We start from the raw sequence: 18,093 nt of genomic DNA, 5'->3' as shown, positions 1-18,093 counted from the left end.
GTTAACCCAGCAATACACTCCCAGGCTTAACGAACCTTAACTAACAACAAATCAGCTAAAACACAATTGCCGTCTTCAGAGAGCTCTGCAGCTTTAGCTTTTAGCCACTTGGGCTTAAGTTGACCCGAACCTTAACTCAAATTGCCTGTGAGGAGATGGGAAGAGACTGTCTATTTTATTGAGCACTGGATTGTGGGTTGTGTTTAAATATGACCTAAAGTGCCGCATTTCTTTTGATGCTCCTCACACTGTTGAAAAGCAAGATAAACAATCGAACAGATAAGCTTGTGTGTGAATGAGGAGATAAGCTGTGGTGCTCAACTGCCAGTTGTGAGGATACCAGTGTTGCTTCAAGTTAGAAGTCATTTAGGCTATTTGATTGGAATTTTAGAGGCAAAAGAAAATAAAAATAAATAGAATGCTTTTCACTCTGACTCCTGCAGAGATTCAAAGAGTAAAAATAGAGATAATTTGGCCTGAATGACAGTATGAATGCTAGTCCTGTTCTCAACACCAGTTTGTGATTCACTCGCTTGTCCCAACAAACTAAAAAAGCTAAACTTATTTAAAAGAGATTTGAAGATTGGTAAATTATATAAGTGAATTTAGAAAAAAGAAACATGTCCAAGGATATTACAGGCTCAGGACTTGTGTCTCTATGCGCAAAGCCTGCAGATATGCGCAGTAATTAGCATTTGTTTCTTTCTCTGGAAACATCTGGGCCTATCAAGTCCGCCACATAATCCCAGAGGGGAAATCCAAGCCTTTACGCCCACACAGTCATACCAATATTTCAGTTCAACGTGCCACTTAGTCTAGGAATGTTTAATATGATTACAAAAAAAAATGGTGCGGCACTTAGCACTAGTGTCATCCATGCTTAAGAGCTCATAATCACACTGGAAAAGCTACTTCAGGATTGTCCTTCAAGATGATGGCAAATTAGATTTAAAAAAAAAGGGCAGATGACTTAATTTAAATTCAAGCTCAGGGCGACTAGAGAAAGACGCACTGAGCAAACTACAGACACCACCAAGCCGATGAGCAGAGAGATCTCTGTGTTGTTTAAACAGGGAGCTTTACACAGGTGGGGAAAACAAAACTCTAAGCATCCAGCTGGTCCTCGAAAATGAGACGTGACAGGGAATCCACCATTTGGACAGATCTCAGTCACCAAGTGACAGAGCAAAAATGCACTTAGTTTGTCTTGGAGAGGGATGCTGAAGTATAAACAGCTGTGTTGACTGGAAATAAGGCTGTTTTTCTCTTAGTAAGCACACAAAGGATTGGTTTTAAGAAATGTGAGCCCTTTTTTGTTCTTTCTAGAGCTAATTTTAACATTTCATGCAATTTAAGCCACAAATAAGGTAGATACTAAAATGCATACTCTAATAGACTTCTCAGAAGCGAACCATCCTCAGTGTCTGGTGGCCAACTCACCCTTCAATTCGGCAGCTGATTAAAGTATTCAGCATAAAGGCTGTGCTTAATGCTTCAGTGACATCTGCAGATATGTGGATTAGCACTTTGAGCACTGCTAATTTAAGTGTGCAATCTTGGTTATAAAAATAGTTCTGAAATTATAATCAGCCTTACTGTATATGCCTTAGTATGATACTAGTAAACAATAGCGGGGCAAAAAAAAAATACTATCAAAAAAAATATTTGAGGAAGATCCATTATGTTCTTTCAGTTTTCTTATATCTGGGAGCAGTGTTAAAGAATTAATCAAAACCGTCTTATGGTCAAAATCAGGGTTGGATGTATTTCAGTACGACTTTCCAACATTTGTTTTCCCCTCAACCCCCAAAATGACCTTGTTTCCATTTGCCACACGTTTTCCGGAGGATACTCTGAACCCCTGATGTCAGTAATTCTTAGACTGTAGCTGGACAACTAGGCCACTGTGGGGTCAGTACAGCACGCCCCAGGGTTGGTTGTCTAAACATTTCTTGGTGAAATTTGCTAGTGCTTCTGCTGCACTGCTTATTATGATGCTCAGGAAGTGTGTTTTAGTCTGTGAAGGATTGTTCCTCTCTTCTATCACAAAGGACATTTTTTACCTGGCAGCAGTGGATGCAGTTTGTTTCTTCTACATAGAATCATAGCTGTAAGGTGATTTTATTTAGTGTGTAAAGCTCTCAAAAAAAACTGGCAACAAAGAACTTAAATATTTGCTAAATTTGTAGGCATGACAAACCCAAGGGAGCAACAAAACAGATGACCTGAACACCAAACACTTAAATACACTGAGAACAAATTAACTGAAATCAAGACAGCTGTGAATGATTGGCAACCTAATAAACCTGGTGTTACTGACCATAACATGACCAATGCCAAGAACAAAACTGAAAAACCAAACTAAAGTGCTCAATCCTCACAAAAATGGTGTCAAATAAGCTTTTTTAATCAGGGAATGCTTTGACTGTCTGGGAGTAATAATGTGGAATTTGTCACATCTGTCTTTTTAACAGTGTTTACTCAGTTTTGTGTACATTGAAATTGGGGATTGAGTTTCTTGTCTATTGTTCGTTATAATTACCTTTATAGTGATTAGTAATCAGAGCCTCAGTAAAATTGTTTCACCTAAAACTACAGATAAACCTTAATGGCGGATTTACACTGGTCCATCTCCAGTCTATCTCTGTTGCTTTATGTGGGGAGTCTCACAACTTGCAGTTTGTTTACGTTGTCTCCGTTGTGTGTCTGGTCCGTCCACTTCCTCCTAGCTCTCTGAGGAGTGGCCTTTCCTGCCACCCCCGTGTCGAGTAGTTGTATAGTAAGTTTTATTTTGAAACCCAAAACCTGTTTCCCATTTCTTTGGCTTGTACATGCGACATGCGCATCAACTGACTATAGAAAGAACTCCTGCGTAAAGCTTACGTTGCGTTGCAGAAGGACAGACGTGAGAGGCAAACATGACCGAGGTGATGTAAACATTACGATGGATTTAAGGACCTTCTATTTTTTTGTGTCAACACAACAGACAAGCGCCGTAGATGGAAGAGTGGAAATCAGTTTTTCCAGCAGGTTTGAAAGGCCCCGCTTGTTAATGATGAGCCAAAACTGATAGCTATCACACAATACCTAGGGAAGTTAACCAATCACAAAATAACACAACTTAGAGGGGGTGGGGCTACGCTAAAAGTGTTGTCACAAACAGCAGGGGGAAAATAAAAGTACATTTAAAAATTGTTTATAGGCTTTATAGGCTTTACCTTCACACATCAGTAAAAATAAAAAGTAGACATGATTAAAATTTGTTCATCATTTGGCCTTTTCAAAAGGGGCCATTATAGAATAGTTGATATATCTTTTTTCTCAAATTTAGTTTCACAGAAACAAGAGTGCACATGGTTACAACTATGACATGTGAACAAAGAAAAGAAAGAAGTCATGAGTGGATGGTTAAAGCACAAAATCAATGGGCCCATCAAAAGTGCCATACTTTCCTTGGAAAGCTCTGCTCCCTTTGACACATGCACAATAGCTGTACGAAACAACCTGTAGTTTTCTCTGATAAGCTCTCTCCAAAGCTGCATGAAATTCACAGTCATTACAAACTACATCCTCTCCTCGTGTGGGTTAGAGAGGAGAGCTCCCCCGAGGACTGACAACAAGCCACACACCATCACCGTGCAGCCACAGAGTGAGTCAGCTCCCTGCCTTCAACCTGGATACCCGTCAGTCCCACAACACAGACAGAGAAAGCAGAGAGTAGGAACCCCCTTAGGGCCAACGTTGGTTAAGGAGTGCACGTATACACACGCGTGTGTTTGCTAACGTGAGTGTCTCTTTGCTTTACCTGAGCGACGCAACAATTATGAACATCCTGATTAGATCATTTTAGTAATTTTACAATGAAGTCATCTATTAGCTCCTTTTAAATTTTAAGGCAACAAACTTATTTTGTACTTTGTTAGGTTCATGAGTAAAAGAGTTTATTAATTACTTTTGAATACATGTTGTTCAATTGCTTTCATGTTGTTGTTGTCGAGATCTTTTTTGGGTTCAACTAAAATAGCTCTACCCTGGGTGCTTATTTGAAAAGCAATCTTCAGCTGGTTTTTGAAGGTGAGAATAAGGTGGTGAATGTGAATATTTTATAACTTCTTACGTTTTACAATCCTTTGAAGACCCACTCCGAGATATATATATATATATATTTCTTTTCATATCTTACAGGGATTTTCTCCCTCTAAAACTATAGCATAGTATATATATATATATATATATATATATATATATATATATATATATATATATATATATATATATATATATATATATAGTATTACTGTAATCAAAGTGTAAATCAGAAGCAGACAAAAAAGGGAGTTTGAAAAAGAGCTTATTTATGATGTAGAAAATTCGCTGGGCGGGCATCGAACCCTCTGCTCTGAGGTCTCAGCAACGAGGAGGGGAAGAGGGGCTGGGTTGCTACGCACCAATGGCCCCACCCACAACTCAGAGGTGACACCACGTCCTAGAAAATGAGTTTTTTATTTTATTTTATTTTGGGCTAAAACAGCATCATAATTTGAAGACCACTGGGAAAGCTTTTAAAACAGATCAAAAGATGATCAAAAAGGGTCTTTAAGAGGATGAACACAAAGTGAAACTCTGTTATAAAGAAAAGCGGAAATTAAAAGCCTCCTTCATTTCACACTGATGAAGTGGTTTACTTTGATCAAACAATTGATTTCTAAGAATGTGATCCTGAGTTTCTTGGTGCTTACAGACGTCCGTTGGATCTGCTGTCACTCTAAAGGATCATAAGGTCAGACGTACTCGGAAACAGTATCCGTGTTAACAAGATTAGAAGAGTGCCAAAGGTGGTGTAGTTTCAGAAAATCTCCCTGACCAACACAAGTCTCTGCTACTGCCAATGACGAGTAAATGCCCCCCTATTTAACTGTATGCACATTTTATTGTTTGGGCAAATGGCAGAGAAAAGAAAACAGAATATCAACTCAAGCATTATTTTGTCGTATTCTTACCACATGTATATGTTAGATAAAATAGAATTTGTCCATTTAAGTCCCACTCTGATCATCAATTGATATATTTTCAAAGTGTTCCTGTGGTCCTATTTTGAATACGCTGTTTTTAGCCACAAAAAAAAAACCTGTCATTTTCTAGGACATAGTTTCTGCTGAGCAGCCAGAATTGTGGGCTTAACTGTTGAACTTGAATTAATAAAATTGTTAAAAATCGTCCAAACTGTTCAGTCTTCTTTTAAAATGACCAATTTAGCTGTTTTTTTGGCAAGTAGTGACAATGAAGAAAAACGTTCCATAAAATTCAGACTATAGTCATCTTTTAAGTCTATTCAATCAAATCATTGATTTAAACCCATCCTCAGTCAAACCCCGCGTTTATTAACATATAACTGTTTAGTGTTTGCAGAGCACTAAGATGCTTTTTTTAATAAAGTGCATCTCATTCAATAAGTGAAGTTTCGAAATAAAATGTAAGGTTTAGCACTATAGACTCCACTTAATATAGCTCTCATTATGCATTAAAATCATGACAAGATGTTGAGCCAAAAATAGGTACCACTCCAGATTCTAGCAAGAAGGAATGAAAAAAAAAGCTGAAAGGCGACTTCATTTTGTCTCCTTAAAGTGCTTGCTGCAGTTTGCATGTCCCTTTGTAACATATGAGCAGACAAGTTTGATTATTGTCAATGTGAAGGCTCAAGTGTCATTAGGTGTCCAAAGCTGCAGGCCCACAGCAGGCAGGCTTGTGTGGTACTGCAGGCAGAAGTATCTGCAAAGCTGTGCTCTGGAAACCATTATTTTTAATGGCTTATGTTTTTCACTGGCTTCAATGGCTCAGTGACAGTTAGTTGTAGCACTGAGTAAGCAACACCTAGTTTAGCAAGCTCAGGAGTTTACATGGCCACACTAGGTTTCTAGAACTAGGAACTAGTTGCATTCACAAAACCTGATTTCTGGAAATCATCAACTGTGGAACCGATTACTAATGTGATTTCTATTTTCATCTTACTTTAGAAAAAAGATATCTTGGTTTTATAAAAACTTTATGCAGTGAAACAAACTTAGTCAAGAACGTAAAACTAGGAGAAATGTATAGCACCTCATAAACATCCTTAAAGTCCCGATTATCTTTTGATCTATTCTAAAAGCGTTCCCAGTGGTATTTTATTACGATTATGCCATTTTTTAGCCAACTATAAAACACCTGTACTGTTTTCTAGGACATTGTTTCTGCAGGACAGCAGGAAATTCATTACAAATTCGCCTCTGAGTATTGAGCAGGACTGTTGGCATGGAGTAAGTCCGCCTACTTCATCCACTATCTTACAGCTCCTCACAATCCCAAACATTACTGGTGAACAAAAAGATGCATCAGAATGGTAGTAACTTGTCCATCACACCTACAAGCTTTGTCCAATGTCTGCTCTTGATTCACAGCGATTTGAATAAAGAAACACACAGAAATGCAATGATAAAATTAATTTTCTCTATATATGTCCTCCATCATCAGAAAAATGCCAGAAGAACATGTTAAAAACACCCAAAAGCACTCATTACAATGGGTCTTTAAAATTGCCTCTTCGGGTGAAAAGGTGTGTCTCACAACAGTGCCATCTCACTGAAACATCCAATAAAAGAGGTCACGAAAACAAAGCTGCATGAATAAAAAAAAAAGGTGTGATGTGACTTATGGGGATTTCTCTGTGGACCTCTTTTCTTCATTTAAAATGTACTGATATAATAAGGACACGTCTGTACGGCTCCACCTAGCCCGCATCCTGTCTCATCCAGCAGCTCCTTTTCTTTGTTAAACACCTGTGCCCTTCTAAGACACCCAGAAGGAGAAAGCAGGTTAAAGAAATCAACATTCTTTTTTCCGATAACAACCATACACCAGCTTTTTTACATCTTTAACCCTGAATAAAAGAGTTAAGTTTCCTGTTCAGTAAAAGTGAAAGAAATCAGCTTTATCCAGAGACTTGAATGTTACTAGAAATGTGCACATTATACACATCAAACATCCGGTATTAACAAAAACCTGAATAAAACCACATAATTTCATCATGATGATTTGAATTTGACCTGAACAAATTCCACAAAAGACAATGGAGATTTTTGTGAACTCATTTTCCTCTAATAAACCTCTTAGGTTTGCTGCAGGATCTTCTTAGCCTTTTGGATTTTCCCTTCAGGGGTCACCACAGCAAATCAGCTTTACATAGGTCTGATTTGCATTTTTGGTTTGGCAAAGATTATACGTCGGATGCCCTTCTTGATACATCTCTCTGCATTTATCCGGACTTAGTACCAGCACAATGGGCTTTGGCCATGTCTGCATTTTCTACATTTTCGGCTGCAGGATGTTCATTCTAACCCTTGTGCTATCTTAGATGACCCCACCCTTACATTGACGTGTTCTTCCTACCATGACTAAGGTGGATAAAGGTGGAAAGATTTCATGTAATCCATGGACACCAGTGAAGATCACAAATCATTGAAGAAAAAGGGTTCAGAGCACTGTCTAGTGGGTCTAGATGACCCAACTCCCAATGTTAAAGTGCCTAGGATAGCACAAGGGTTAACAATAAAAGCTCTTTAAACAGTAGTTGATGTTGAAAGGGGGATGTTAATCAGTTTCTCCAGCCGTCTAATTGCAGCCACTATGTTGTACCTTTCCAGTAATGTAGTAATTGTTATCTTTGCTACTTTCATTTCACTTGGTTGGCACGTGTTGAGTTTAAACAGCACTCCTGTTGACATACATAATTTGATTTGATTCGATTTATAGGTTAACTTTAAGCATTGAAAATAACAGAATCACACAATAAAAAAATACAAAACATGGATTATTTTAAACTATTTTCGGATATTATGTAATACATTTAATTAAAGAAAATAAAGAAAAATTAACAAAGATGGAAGAAGATGACAGTCTTCTTTACCATGAATAGACATTTTTGCAGTAATGCATAAACGCTACATACGATTCTCTAAATTTCATCATATGTCAAGTGGAGTTTGATTGTTGCTTGAAAGGCAGTCGGACGAAAAAAATGTATTTAATCCCATTCCTATAGTTGCCCATAGTTTATTTTCTCTTTGCACATTAATACTATTGAGGAAGACAACTGTTGTTGCTGCCTTGCATCTGCTGTGGTGACATTTACAATTCAAGTACAGACTTTTCTGAGTCTCAAGGTTTTTCTTTTTCTGATGAGTATGGAGATCTCGTAATTCTTTACCCAAAAATTCAAGATAAACATTTTTTCTCATGGTTTTACCAGAGCTTAGGTTTGTCTTTTCAGAATTTCATTGAAGCAAAAATAGAAAAATATCTAATTTATTCAAACTCCTGATCTAGAAAAATCAATGATTAGTTTTGCAATGACTAATTCGTACATCCACAAATCCTTAACATGTCTATAGTTAGGTTTTTCCTGCTTTTAATCAAGGCTTAGGTAAATCCAAAACATGTCACTGCATAAGACAGTATAAAAAGGTCCGTTTTTAAGAGGAGAGGGGCATTAAAGTCACCAGCTTTATTTTGCTGGTAATATTTTTGCCTGTTCCTCAGATGAGTAGAGCAAATTAGATTTAAATCCCAATAACCCCTGTGTGGGCTAGAAATTGTCTAATCCCATCTTTTAATCACACCAGCAAACACTTTCTATTACTCTTTTCTAGGTCAGTGTGTGGTTCTTCAGATGAAGCTGAGGCCTGAGAAATGTTTCTTACCTGAGAAGTCTATAGAAACAACAGAAAAATTAAAAAGTGTGATTTATCACACAACGAAGAAGCGATAACGATTATTCCTTAACATTATGCTAAATTTAACTTTATCATTTTAGAGGAAAATACAAAATTTTGTAACTATATTCTTTAAGGGCCAAAATTCAATAATTCATTCAATCTATTAAAAATGCAAAGGAAATAGTACGTATTTAAAGTCATCTGTTAAAAAGTTGTACCCTGAAAAAACGTATAAAAACAGCCCCTCCCTTCCAAAAAAATAATATAATCTCTATTAAAATCGATCAATGTTTAGACCTTCTTTCTGCATCAGTATGAAATATCTCTGCAGTGATTTCCATCCTGCTTCTAATCAGAGAAGGCCATATTAGATTTCACAGTGGGCAAGCATGACTCAGTGTAAGAGTTTGGCTCAAGTTCTGACGTTTATTTTCCAGACTCGCAAATGAACCTTTGTCCGAGCCTGCCTGAAACATGATAATGGCCGTTCTGCTGTACCAGGCTTGGGGACTGGTTTAGACATGGCAGCAAAGAGTTGTTTTTTTACACTGTGATATTGGTTTCTGTCTATGTTCACACTGAACCAGTTTTAAGTTCTGTTAAAATTAACTTTCAAGAAGCTGTTCAATTAAAATAATAAAAAAATAAACTGTAATGGTAATTAATTCAATTTAGGTTAATTCATTCTGCAGATCTTTTTTACAACCTAAACATTTTCTGATGTATGATTCTGACAAAGATTAATTAAATTACAGAGACTTCTTCTTTGGTCTTTACATTAAAGACCCACTCCAACGAAAATGGTATTTTTTTTAACATTTTCTTGTGGCATTTTCTTTTGATGGAGCAAGTCTAAAATTGCTTTCCTAAATATTTCTTTATTCAAATCATTGTGAATCAGGAGCAGACAAAAAAATACTGTTTGAAAAGGCTTGAAGGTGTGTTGCAGAAGCCTACAACACCAAGCCACTAGCTCCCTGCTCCGCTCCATGCCAATGCACTGAAGATAAATAGATCCATGCACATCTTTGTTTTCCTCTTCTGAGCTGGCATCTGGCTCCAAACTGTACAGCTGGATAGCTCCAAAATTGCTTGCCATTTTAGTACAAAGCTGATGATAGGTTGAGGTTGTGAAGGGCTGTAAGCTAATGGGAGAGTGTGTAAACAGATGGATTATAGGATATGGACCAGACTTACTCCACAACAAGGGTCCCACCCACAACTCAGAGCCGAATCTCAAATGAACCTCTGCCGCTCTGCAGAAACTATGTCCAAGAAAACAACACAGGTATTCTGCTCTATAATTAAAAGTCCACTGGGAATGCTTTGAAAATTGATCAAAAGATGATCGGAATGGGACTTTAACTTGGTCACTGAGATGAGTTAACACAGTCAAACCTGCAGTTTTTAGCTGTTTTAGTTTGTTTTGTTTGTGACAGCAGTCAAATCGAGTATCGGCCTTACTCCAAATATATTCATGTTGACCTTGCTGTAAACATGTTTGATAAAAATATAGCTGGATATGGGGCTTGTGGCGATAAAAAATCGCACATTTACTTTTTTAACGCATGCTTATATATGCAGAGAGGGACAAAAAAAACAAACAGAAGGCAACATGCTTAACAGGAGGAAGTAATGTGAGTCCCAAAGGTAATGGTCCAGGTCAGCTCTGACCATCTCCTCAACAAGCTTTATTTTCTTTTAACATCACATTATGTCTCAATTTGAACAGTTTACAACCACCCAGTGATTCTTGGGGGGCTGCACAGCTGTGCACAAGGAGGCCGGCTATTAAGAGTTAATGGATTCACTTTCACAAAAGGACCTTAAAGCCACAGTTCTCACTTCTCCATCTCTGTGGTAAAAATAGAAACCCTGCAGAATGGAACGGATGCAATTCACAGTCCTCCAAATATCTCTTGCTCAACTGGCCACCTATGGTGTCCCTACTTTTCCGGAACAAGAGGAAGGGATGACACAGATTCCCTCGGCTTCGGAGACAGTGATTAAATCTCATGCACTTATAATTATTTTTGTCCCCACATCCCCGCCATATCTCTGGGAAATCGAGCATTGCATAAGATGGGATGCAGCAGTTATTCTGGCTTTTGGATGCGATTGGAAGAAAGCTCAGCCCTAAACACTGTTACCCCTCGTTTCAGAGCTGCAATTAATGAAGCGTACATTAGCAGACTGACAATGGTTGATGAAATGGTTGCAGATTGTGTGACTGGGTAGCACCAGACTGCTTCTCAGTGACCACACAATGGGCTTATGAGTATGTGTGTGTGTCTGTTGTGAGAACTGGCCCTCAGGGACAGGACATTAATCCTGGCCAAGGACCACTAGAAGTGTTTGCTTGAGCTTTATAACCAATGCAGAGCCAATTTGACATTAAATTTTTCAAAACAGCAAAGAAACAGTATGTGAAAGCACACTATAGAGAAATTACCAACAAAGATGCAAACAGCTACAAGAAGTACTTGTTTATATAACTGCTGTGAAGTGTTAGTTTGTTTGTCTCTCCACCAGCTGGAGATGGAGCATTTCTTTCTGATTTAATGGAAAGTGATTGTTTCATCGTGATTGTCTCTGCAATGTTAGAATACTTTGTTTGACCAAAAAAGTGCTGTAATCGGCAGGAGGCATTTATATCAGCTGGAAACGTAAATCCGCACGAGGCACTACACTTGAATTTTTCTCAACCTATCATGAAAACACAGATCTCATTAAGTCGTTCATAGTGGGAGTCCATTTATCCCACACAGAAAGGACAGAGTGGGCATTAAGCTGTCAGATTCCAAGTTTTTTTTCCTAATTTTTTTTTTCCTGTGAAAGAGGATTAGACTAACTCAGTGACACTGTTTAGTTAACATGTGGGTTTTGACGTGTGGGCAGCTCCTTTACAAAAAGTCAGTAATTGCATTGTCAAAAACGGTAAAGAAAAACTTTGAATTCGAAATGCAAGAAATTCTCTCAGAAAAGGCATAAAATTAGAAAGGCTGTTGACCTGGCTGGTTAAACTAATTTCATGTCGGGACATGCTGTATCAGAGGACAGCCAGCAGCCAGCCCTGACATTTCCTTAAACTGAAATTATCCACTTTTATTATGATCAACTGATGGTGAACTTTGGAAATGCACACATCTTTAACATCCAGCATATGTGCAGCCTTGATTTGTTTTGGTAACAAATGGCCTAATTTGCAAAAAATATGGAAGAATGAGCGACTTTCTAAGTAAACAGAGGTATTTTTTGTTTTATTTTGACTGAAAATAATGGCATACTTCTATTTCATTTTGGGAAAATGTGCACGTATTACTACAAAACCCACAAAGTCCAGATTTGTCCCAAGAAGAACGCCTGGCTGTTGTCCACCTGCCAGATCATTCTTCAAGCATGAACCCAACCCTTTTCAGTGATAAAGGGATACTAACTCTTGGGTTATCTCTGTTGAGATGCAAAAATTCCCCTAAAAAAAAGCCTTGTCAATCTTTTACTCCTCCTACAAGCCACTTTCAGCAACAGTAACAATTGCGCCAGATCTGCGTCCTTACCGTTCTGGGACGAGGCGAAAGGCAGCATCAAGTTCCCCAGAAGGACCACCGCCAGCATCACTGCGTTCGGCTGCATCGCTGGAGCTCCGCGGGAGACGCAGCTCCTCGGCAGGACGAATGTGGGAGGAGATACCGCGGAGGCTATTGATCACAAGATCTAGAGAGATGTGCCAAGCATAGCTTTCAAATGAGTCCGCGCAGATGGTTTAGAAAATACAAAAAAATCCAGTAGAAATGCCTCCTCGATTTTAAAACCTTAAAGGAAAGCAGTTCGGGAGGAGGCCGGCGGCTCATGGAAGCCGATTTGCGGCCATAGGTGGCGAAGAAGCCTCGTCGGATTGCGGAGGAAGGGTCTTTGGATGTCAAGGGGATTGTCCACGGTGGGATTGAAAAGATTCCGAGATGCGCGCACGGATGCGCATTTACGCTCCCACGGTCACGGTTCGGTGATTAAAATGAAAGTAGTGCACAAATGACTCCCGCCGGCAAGTGATGTAGCCGAAACATAAGTCTGTTATCAGCAGCGGTCTATTTTTAATACCAAAGGAGGAACAGATGCTGGTAGGACACCAACGGGAGCGACGACAAGCCGCGCCTGCCCAGTGCGCGCATGGCCGAGGATGAGGATGAGCACAACAGCTCACCAGAATAAAGCCTCCGTCCGACCCTTGATATGTGTCTGTGTGTATTTTAGCAAGAAATTACATCAATTGGTATTGTAATTTTAAAAATGTATCAGTTTACCACTTGGAGCAGCCTTAGTCTGTCAGATTTATGGAAAATTAAAACTGTATGAAACTATACAGCTTTTCAAAAATTCACAATAGGAGTGGTGTAATTTTAAAACAGAAAAACAACGATAAACTACCTGTTCTGTCCCTATTATTACAGGCTGCATCATTTTTTTAATCTGTTTCTTGCTTTCCTTATAATTTACCATCTTTCTCTGCCAGGATGCGGATGCTCTTGAGCGCACTAAGGTCATTTATAAATTATGTCATCTCATCAGTGGCCCGGGTGCTCTCAGACTGCATGTGCCACATCCCCCCTTGAAAGTTCAACATGGCCTCCCATAATCCCCTCCTGCCCTTAATCTGCGCTGCTCCGTGTGCGCCCTCATGCGGCCCATTTGGGTAAAGCCCGAGCATGTGTCATTTTTCACTTTTGCCAAAGTCTTACTTTGAAGAAATATACGAAAAGGTACAGAAGACTTCTGTTTCATGTTTAAAACACAGTTTCCAAAATACTTTTTTAAATAAAAAATTGTTTTTGAAAAAATTAGAAGCTTATGTTTCTCTTAAAAGTCTAATTCCTTAAAATAACAAGAAAGTTGCAGCTCTGGAGAATATAAAAACGCATGAAATCTTTCTTTGGGCTGTTAGTGTCCGCCTTTGCTCAGCTGCAGAGTAAAGTTCCCTCCACTTTACAGCCCGCCCTCCAGTTTGTTCACAGCACATCACATTTGAAATGTAACCCCCACCTGAAACCTCACACAAGCCAATCAGCTGGAGAAATGTCAGCACAGTCGGCACACCCTCCTTTGTTCGAACCCAATCAGAGTTGAAGTGTGGCATTTTGCCTGAGGGGAAAACTTACCCCTGGATGCGTTAAGTACGCATCACTTAGCTGTTGCCAATGTGTTCACAACGCTGGACCCCCATTTGGGTTTTTTACAGTGTTTGCCTCCATTCTTTGGTCAATCTAGTATGGAAAGTAGACAACAATGGCTTGCCAGGCTGAAAAATGAACTTAGCAACAGTCCTCTGGTGTCAAATGTGGCTTTTGGCTTCATCCTCATGGGACTAGAGAAGCTGGTGGAGCTGGAGTTTGAGTGTCCTTGCAGACCTGCGTGGAACGGAGCTTTTTCATCCGCATTCTTCATCATTCCTGCCGTCATGGCCTTCACCTTGATGCTGATCATTCAGGGATGCAGGTGTGCTGTCTGGTGCAGAAAGACCATTTCCCTCTCCAGCTTTGTTCCGGCAGTCGTGTGGCTCATCCTGCTGTTCCTGGACGGTCAATACTTTGCGTGTGCTATGACAGACTGGGAGGGCAGATATGTGCTTGTTGACAAGGCAGCTCCACAGAAGTGGTGCGAGCCAGTTAAAGAGGGGGATGTCACCGCTCAGGAGCTCATGGTCCGCTCCCAGCAGCTGTTTGTCTTTTCTCAGGTGAGTTGCTCCTGTTGTGGTGATGTCGTGATCGTCCTTTGTTCAAACATTAAACCTCCGCTGTCTTTGCATCCAGGTTATAGGCATAGTCCTCCTCATTTGCATCTGCGTGGGTCTTCTAGTGTACCTCATCAGAGAGAGCTGCCAGCAACAGGTGGAGATGCAGGATGCAGAAGTAGCCAACCTCACTGGGATCAGAATGAGCTCTCTACAGAACAGAACATCATGAGAGGACTGACGCCACCCACTACACCTGCCCTTCTGTCCCTGGAGCCTTCTAGCTACCACAAATGGACTGGATTTTGCATGTGTGTGTGTGTGTGTGTGTGTGTGTTTCTTTTCATATAATGCCATGCAAAGTGTTGTTTTTATTCTTGAGAATTTGAGCAGGTTACCTGTCTGTTTGGTCTCCAGACCCTGCAGATGTCTGGTGGTTATCCTGTGACTTATATGTATAAAGGTGTGGTTTTACATATCATTATGCTTACAGCCACTTGTTGTTAAACAGTGTTAAAAATGGGGGGAACTCTTCAAATTAAAACGTTCTTTTTTTTTTTTTTTTTTAAACGAGAAAATAGTGTATAATCCTGTTTATATTGTGCTAGTCTTAAAGGAGGGTATAGCTTATTATTACCTTACATCCACATTTACATTTCAAACTGTGACTCCTTTTTGGAATATTTTTCTTTACTTTAAATTTGTTTTATGTTTTAATTTGATTTGTGCTTTTGTGAAATCTATATGAATTTTACTATTATTGCTTTATTATTAGTTAAGTAATATTGTTTATGGTTGAGATGAAAGCGTTTTGTTTGATGTGTTTTCACCGAAAAAAAAAGAAAAATGCACACAGAATGAAGCTTCTGCATGGTGCAGTGTCTCACCTTTTCTGCTGGTACTTTAACTAAAGCAGTGATCTGATGTATGTGTGCAGGACTGAGAACATGACATGTTTCATATCTGAAAACAACTTTAAAAAGTATATACTACTGTAGGTTTAAACCTGATTGTTTTTAAACTAATCATTTTTTAATCATTGTTTTCTAATAAAACAAATTATTTATTTGAGCAAAACTCTGACAATTGTCTATTATTCTATTCTATTCTTTTATGGTTCTTCTTAGGGTTTGGTTTTGATGTTACTATAAGGATCTCATCTTCATCACACTTATCCACATTCCTCTCAGATGTTATATAGGTTATGTATGCCCTTTTAACTCCTTGATTTTAGGGTGTAACAATGTATCGACTGAATGGGTGAATTGATTTATATTCCTATAATCCAACCAGATCCATCTGTCTGAGGCAAGTAGGTCAAATCGACCTATAAAAAATTGTTACAAAATGAAATGAATTGATTTTAATCAATATTGGAAACTATTATTTGGAAGGAGGCACAGTAGTTTTATTTTACCATGTAATGGCAGTAAAACCTGTCCATCATTCCAGTGTGGAAAGTTGGAATTCTTCAAAGACATGTGAACAGACAGTGTGGTAGAATGTTCTAATAATGTTCTGTTAGTATTATTTTGATGTGGAAAAAGAACAGTGGGCTGAACTTTCAGGACACTAAAAGGTGAATGGATTTGATATTCATTCTCGTTAATTTATTTGTTTGTACACAAATTTAATTGACACTAGATTGTCTTGCAAGAAACACAAGGAATCTGGAAAAATTCACCTGCACTTTTCAGCACCCAGGTATTCTGAGTGACGCCGGTTGAATTCTTGGCTGAGGACGTTGTGGATCCGTTTTAGGTCAGCGAATCTGATTGCTCACATAAAACCAATATCGATATGAATCATAGAGACAACTTCAAATTATGATAGGAATCGAATTGTAAAAATGAATCGCTACACCCCTGTATATTAATTTTTAAGGGCCTTTGTGGTTTATTGTTTCTGCTCAAAAAGCCATTTTGTGTGGGTTTTTTATTTTTGGGGAGGGTTGTAAAATTTTTCCCAGTTTCTGAAATGAGCTTCTGCTTTTAATCTTGGAGAACAGGATGCTTTTTGCGTGTAAAATTACTTAATTAATTTCATGCTGTTCAAATCAGTCTGTATCCCTGCTGGAAAAAAAAATCACAGGACTCAAAGAGAAACTTTTTAATTGATCAAACAATCAGTTCAGATTTCTGGACTAAAATAAAAGTGGAAGTAAATGCAGTTGTGTGTCACATTGAGGAAATATTGAGCTGTCCAAACAACAACGCAAAAATCACACAAGAAACAAACATTACAGCCCACAGAACAAAATGATTTCAGCTTTAGAGCCCATTATAACACCTGGCTTGTTGGTCTATTCTTTCTGTGTGACATTGGATGTGTTCAAATCCCCAAAAGCCTTTTTAGGACAAGATAACGCGTTCCTTACGGTGTGCCACATTTTAAATGGAGACTAATGAAGAAATGTATGCTTACTGTTTTAATCTTTTATTGCATTTGACGTATTAATGTTTACTTTCACATGCAGTCTTAATATTGACCTTAAGTTTGACCTTTTTACCTCGGTGCTGCAGAATGCAGCCTGCACTGAGCGCTGAGCAATAACAGGAAGCCACAGCCGAGCCTGTCTAGAACGACAGGAAATGAGGCCTCCGCTACAGGCAGAAAAGCAGATGTAGGTCGAGCAGAAGTCAACAAAAAGACACGGTTTTAACACTTCAGGCACCCACACACTCAGCAAGAAGTGTGCCTCGCTATACCGAGTAAAAATGAAACGTTGCAGACTCGAAGCAGTTGGAGCCAGCAAAAGGTAAAGGCCTCTTTCTCTGAAAAAAGGAACCCACATTTGAACGGCTGACGCACCAAAAAAAGGACATTGTCAAGTTGCAGGTAGAAGATTGGCTGCTGCACAGAGGAAGAAGAACACCATAAAGAACTCAGCAGCGCACAAACTCCACTATAAGATTCTGACTTTTAGGAAGTGCTCGTTCTTCTTCTCTTTGGGGCTTTTCTCCTTCGCTATAGTTCTGTGTCTTCGCTCTCTGTCTTAGAAATATTGTATCGGGGAATAAACTTGGTGAATCTTAACCCCGACTAATGGTCATTTCTTCCTACCATGTTTTTGAACACGCTGAAGAAAACCTGCAAAAGCGGACAGGTCTTTTTCCTTCACTAGCTGTTTAAAAAATCGAATGAATTCTCTACTTCATTTTGAGCGGGACTTTTCTGAAAACGATGCGTCGAAACATAAATGAAAGCATCTAAAAATGCCTGTTCCACAACAAAGTTAAAGCATGAGAGGGAAAATAATGTTTTTGTTTATTCAGATTGAACAATTTAAAGTTATTAAACTGCATAATATGTGCCACAATGTTAAAAATCAGTCAATAAATTAACCTTTCATGTAAACATTTACAACACAAAGTTATTTACAAGTCCCAAGTACGATTAAATTACAAAACAATGTAAATAATAATAATAATAGCTTAAAAAAACTATGCAAATTGAAAAGAATGAATTAAAATTTAAATTATGGAGTAGAATGTAGATAAACCACTTTGTAGATGAAAAATTCTCAGCATAAATAAAAAATGTATTTGTTTTAAATATTTCAATTTGAACAACACATTGAAAGATGATAAAGACTAGAAAACTGAGAGAGCCGAG

At 38.6% G+C, this 18,093-nt stretch overlaps 2 protein-coding genes and 1 long non-coding RNA gene across 3 annotated transcripts in view; 2 read left to right on the top strand and 1 right to left on the bottom strand.

Moving 5' to 3' along the window:
* The window catches only part of nptnb (neuroplastin b), a 36,016-nt gene extending 23,028 nt beyond the window's left edge, over positions 1-12,988 (bottom strand). The window contains exon 1 of the mRNA XM_004067429.5: positions 12,311-12,988. Within this exon, the coding sequence (XP_004067477.1) occupies positions 12,311-12,386 (76 nt within the window). The 5' untranslated portion in view covers positions 12,387-12,988. The remainder of the gene's footprint in view (positions 1-12,310) is intronic.
* A 145-nt stretch (positions 12,989-13,133) lies between these two features.
* On the top strand, positions 13,134-15,555 carry LOC105357793 (calcium homeostasis modulator protein 6). Its single transcript, XM_011493129.4, has 2 exons — positions 13,134-14,481; positions 14,558-15,555. Exons 1-2 carry the CDS (start codon positions 14,017-14,019, stop codon positions 14,708-14,710), a joined length of 618 nt encoding a protein of 205 aa, XP_011491431.1. The 5' UTR covers positions 13,134-14,016; the 3' UTR covers positions 14,711-15,555.
* A 1,405-nt stretch (positions 15,556-16,960) lies between these two features.
* LOC144991010 (uncharacterized) lies at positions 16,961-17,514 on the top strand. The gene is made up of 2 exons (XR_013654914.1): positions 16,961-17,236; positions 17,317-17,514. It is a non-coding gene; the product is annotated as an uncharacterized LOC144991010 (long non-coding RNA).
* The last annotated feature ends 579 nt before the right edge of the window (positions 17,515-18,093 follow it).

The sequence above is a fragment of the Oryzias latipes genome, chromosome 3 (genome assembly GCF_053564925.1).
Source record: "Oryzias latipes strain Hd-rR chromosome 3, Olatipes_Hd-rR_3.1".
Lineage (NCBI taxonomy): Eukaryota > Metazoa > Chordata > Actinopteri > Beloniformes > Adrianichthyidae > Oryzias > Oryzias latipes.
Note: the sequence above shows the minus strand (reverse complement) of the source record. Positions and strands in the feature narration are given on the sequence as shown.

Bases quoted from the DNA above. Each gene is read 5' to 3' on its own strand.
- LOC105357793 (XM_011493129.4), top strand. From the start codon at position 14,017: ATGGAAAGTAGACAACAATGGCTTGCCAGGCTGAAAAATGAACTTAGC. The intron at 14,482-14,557 runs GTGAGTTGCTCC...CTTTGCATCCAG, and splicing joins AGCTGTTTGTCTTTTCTCAG to GTTATAGGCATAGTCCTCCT.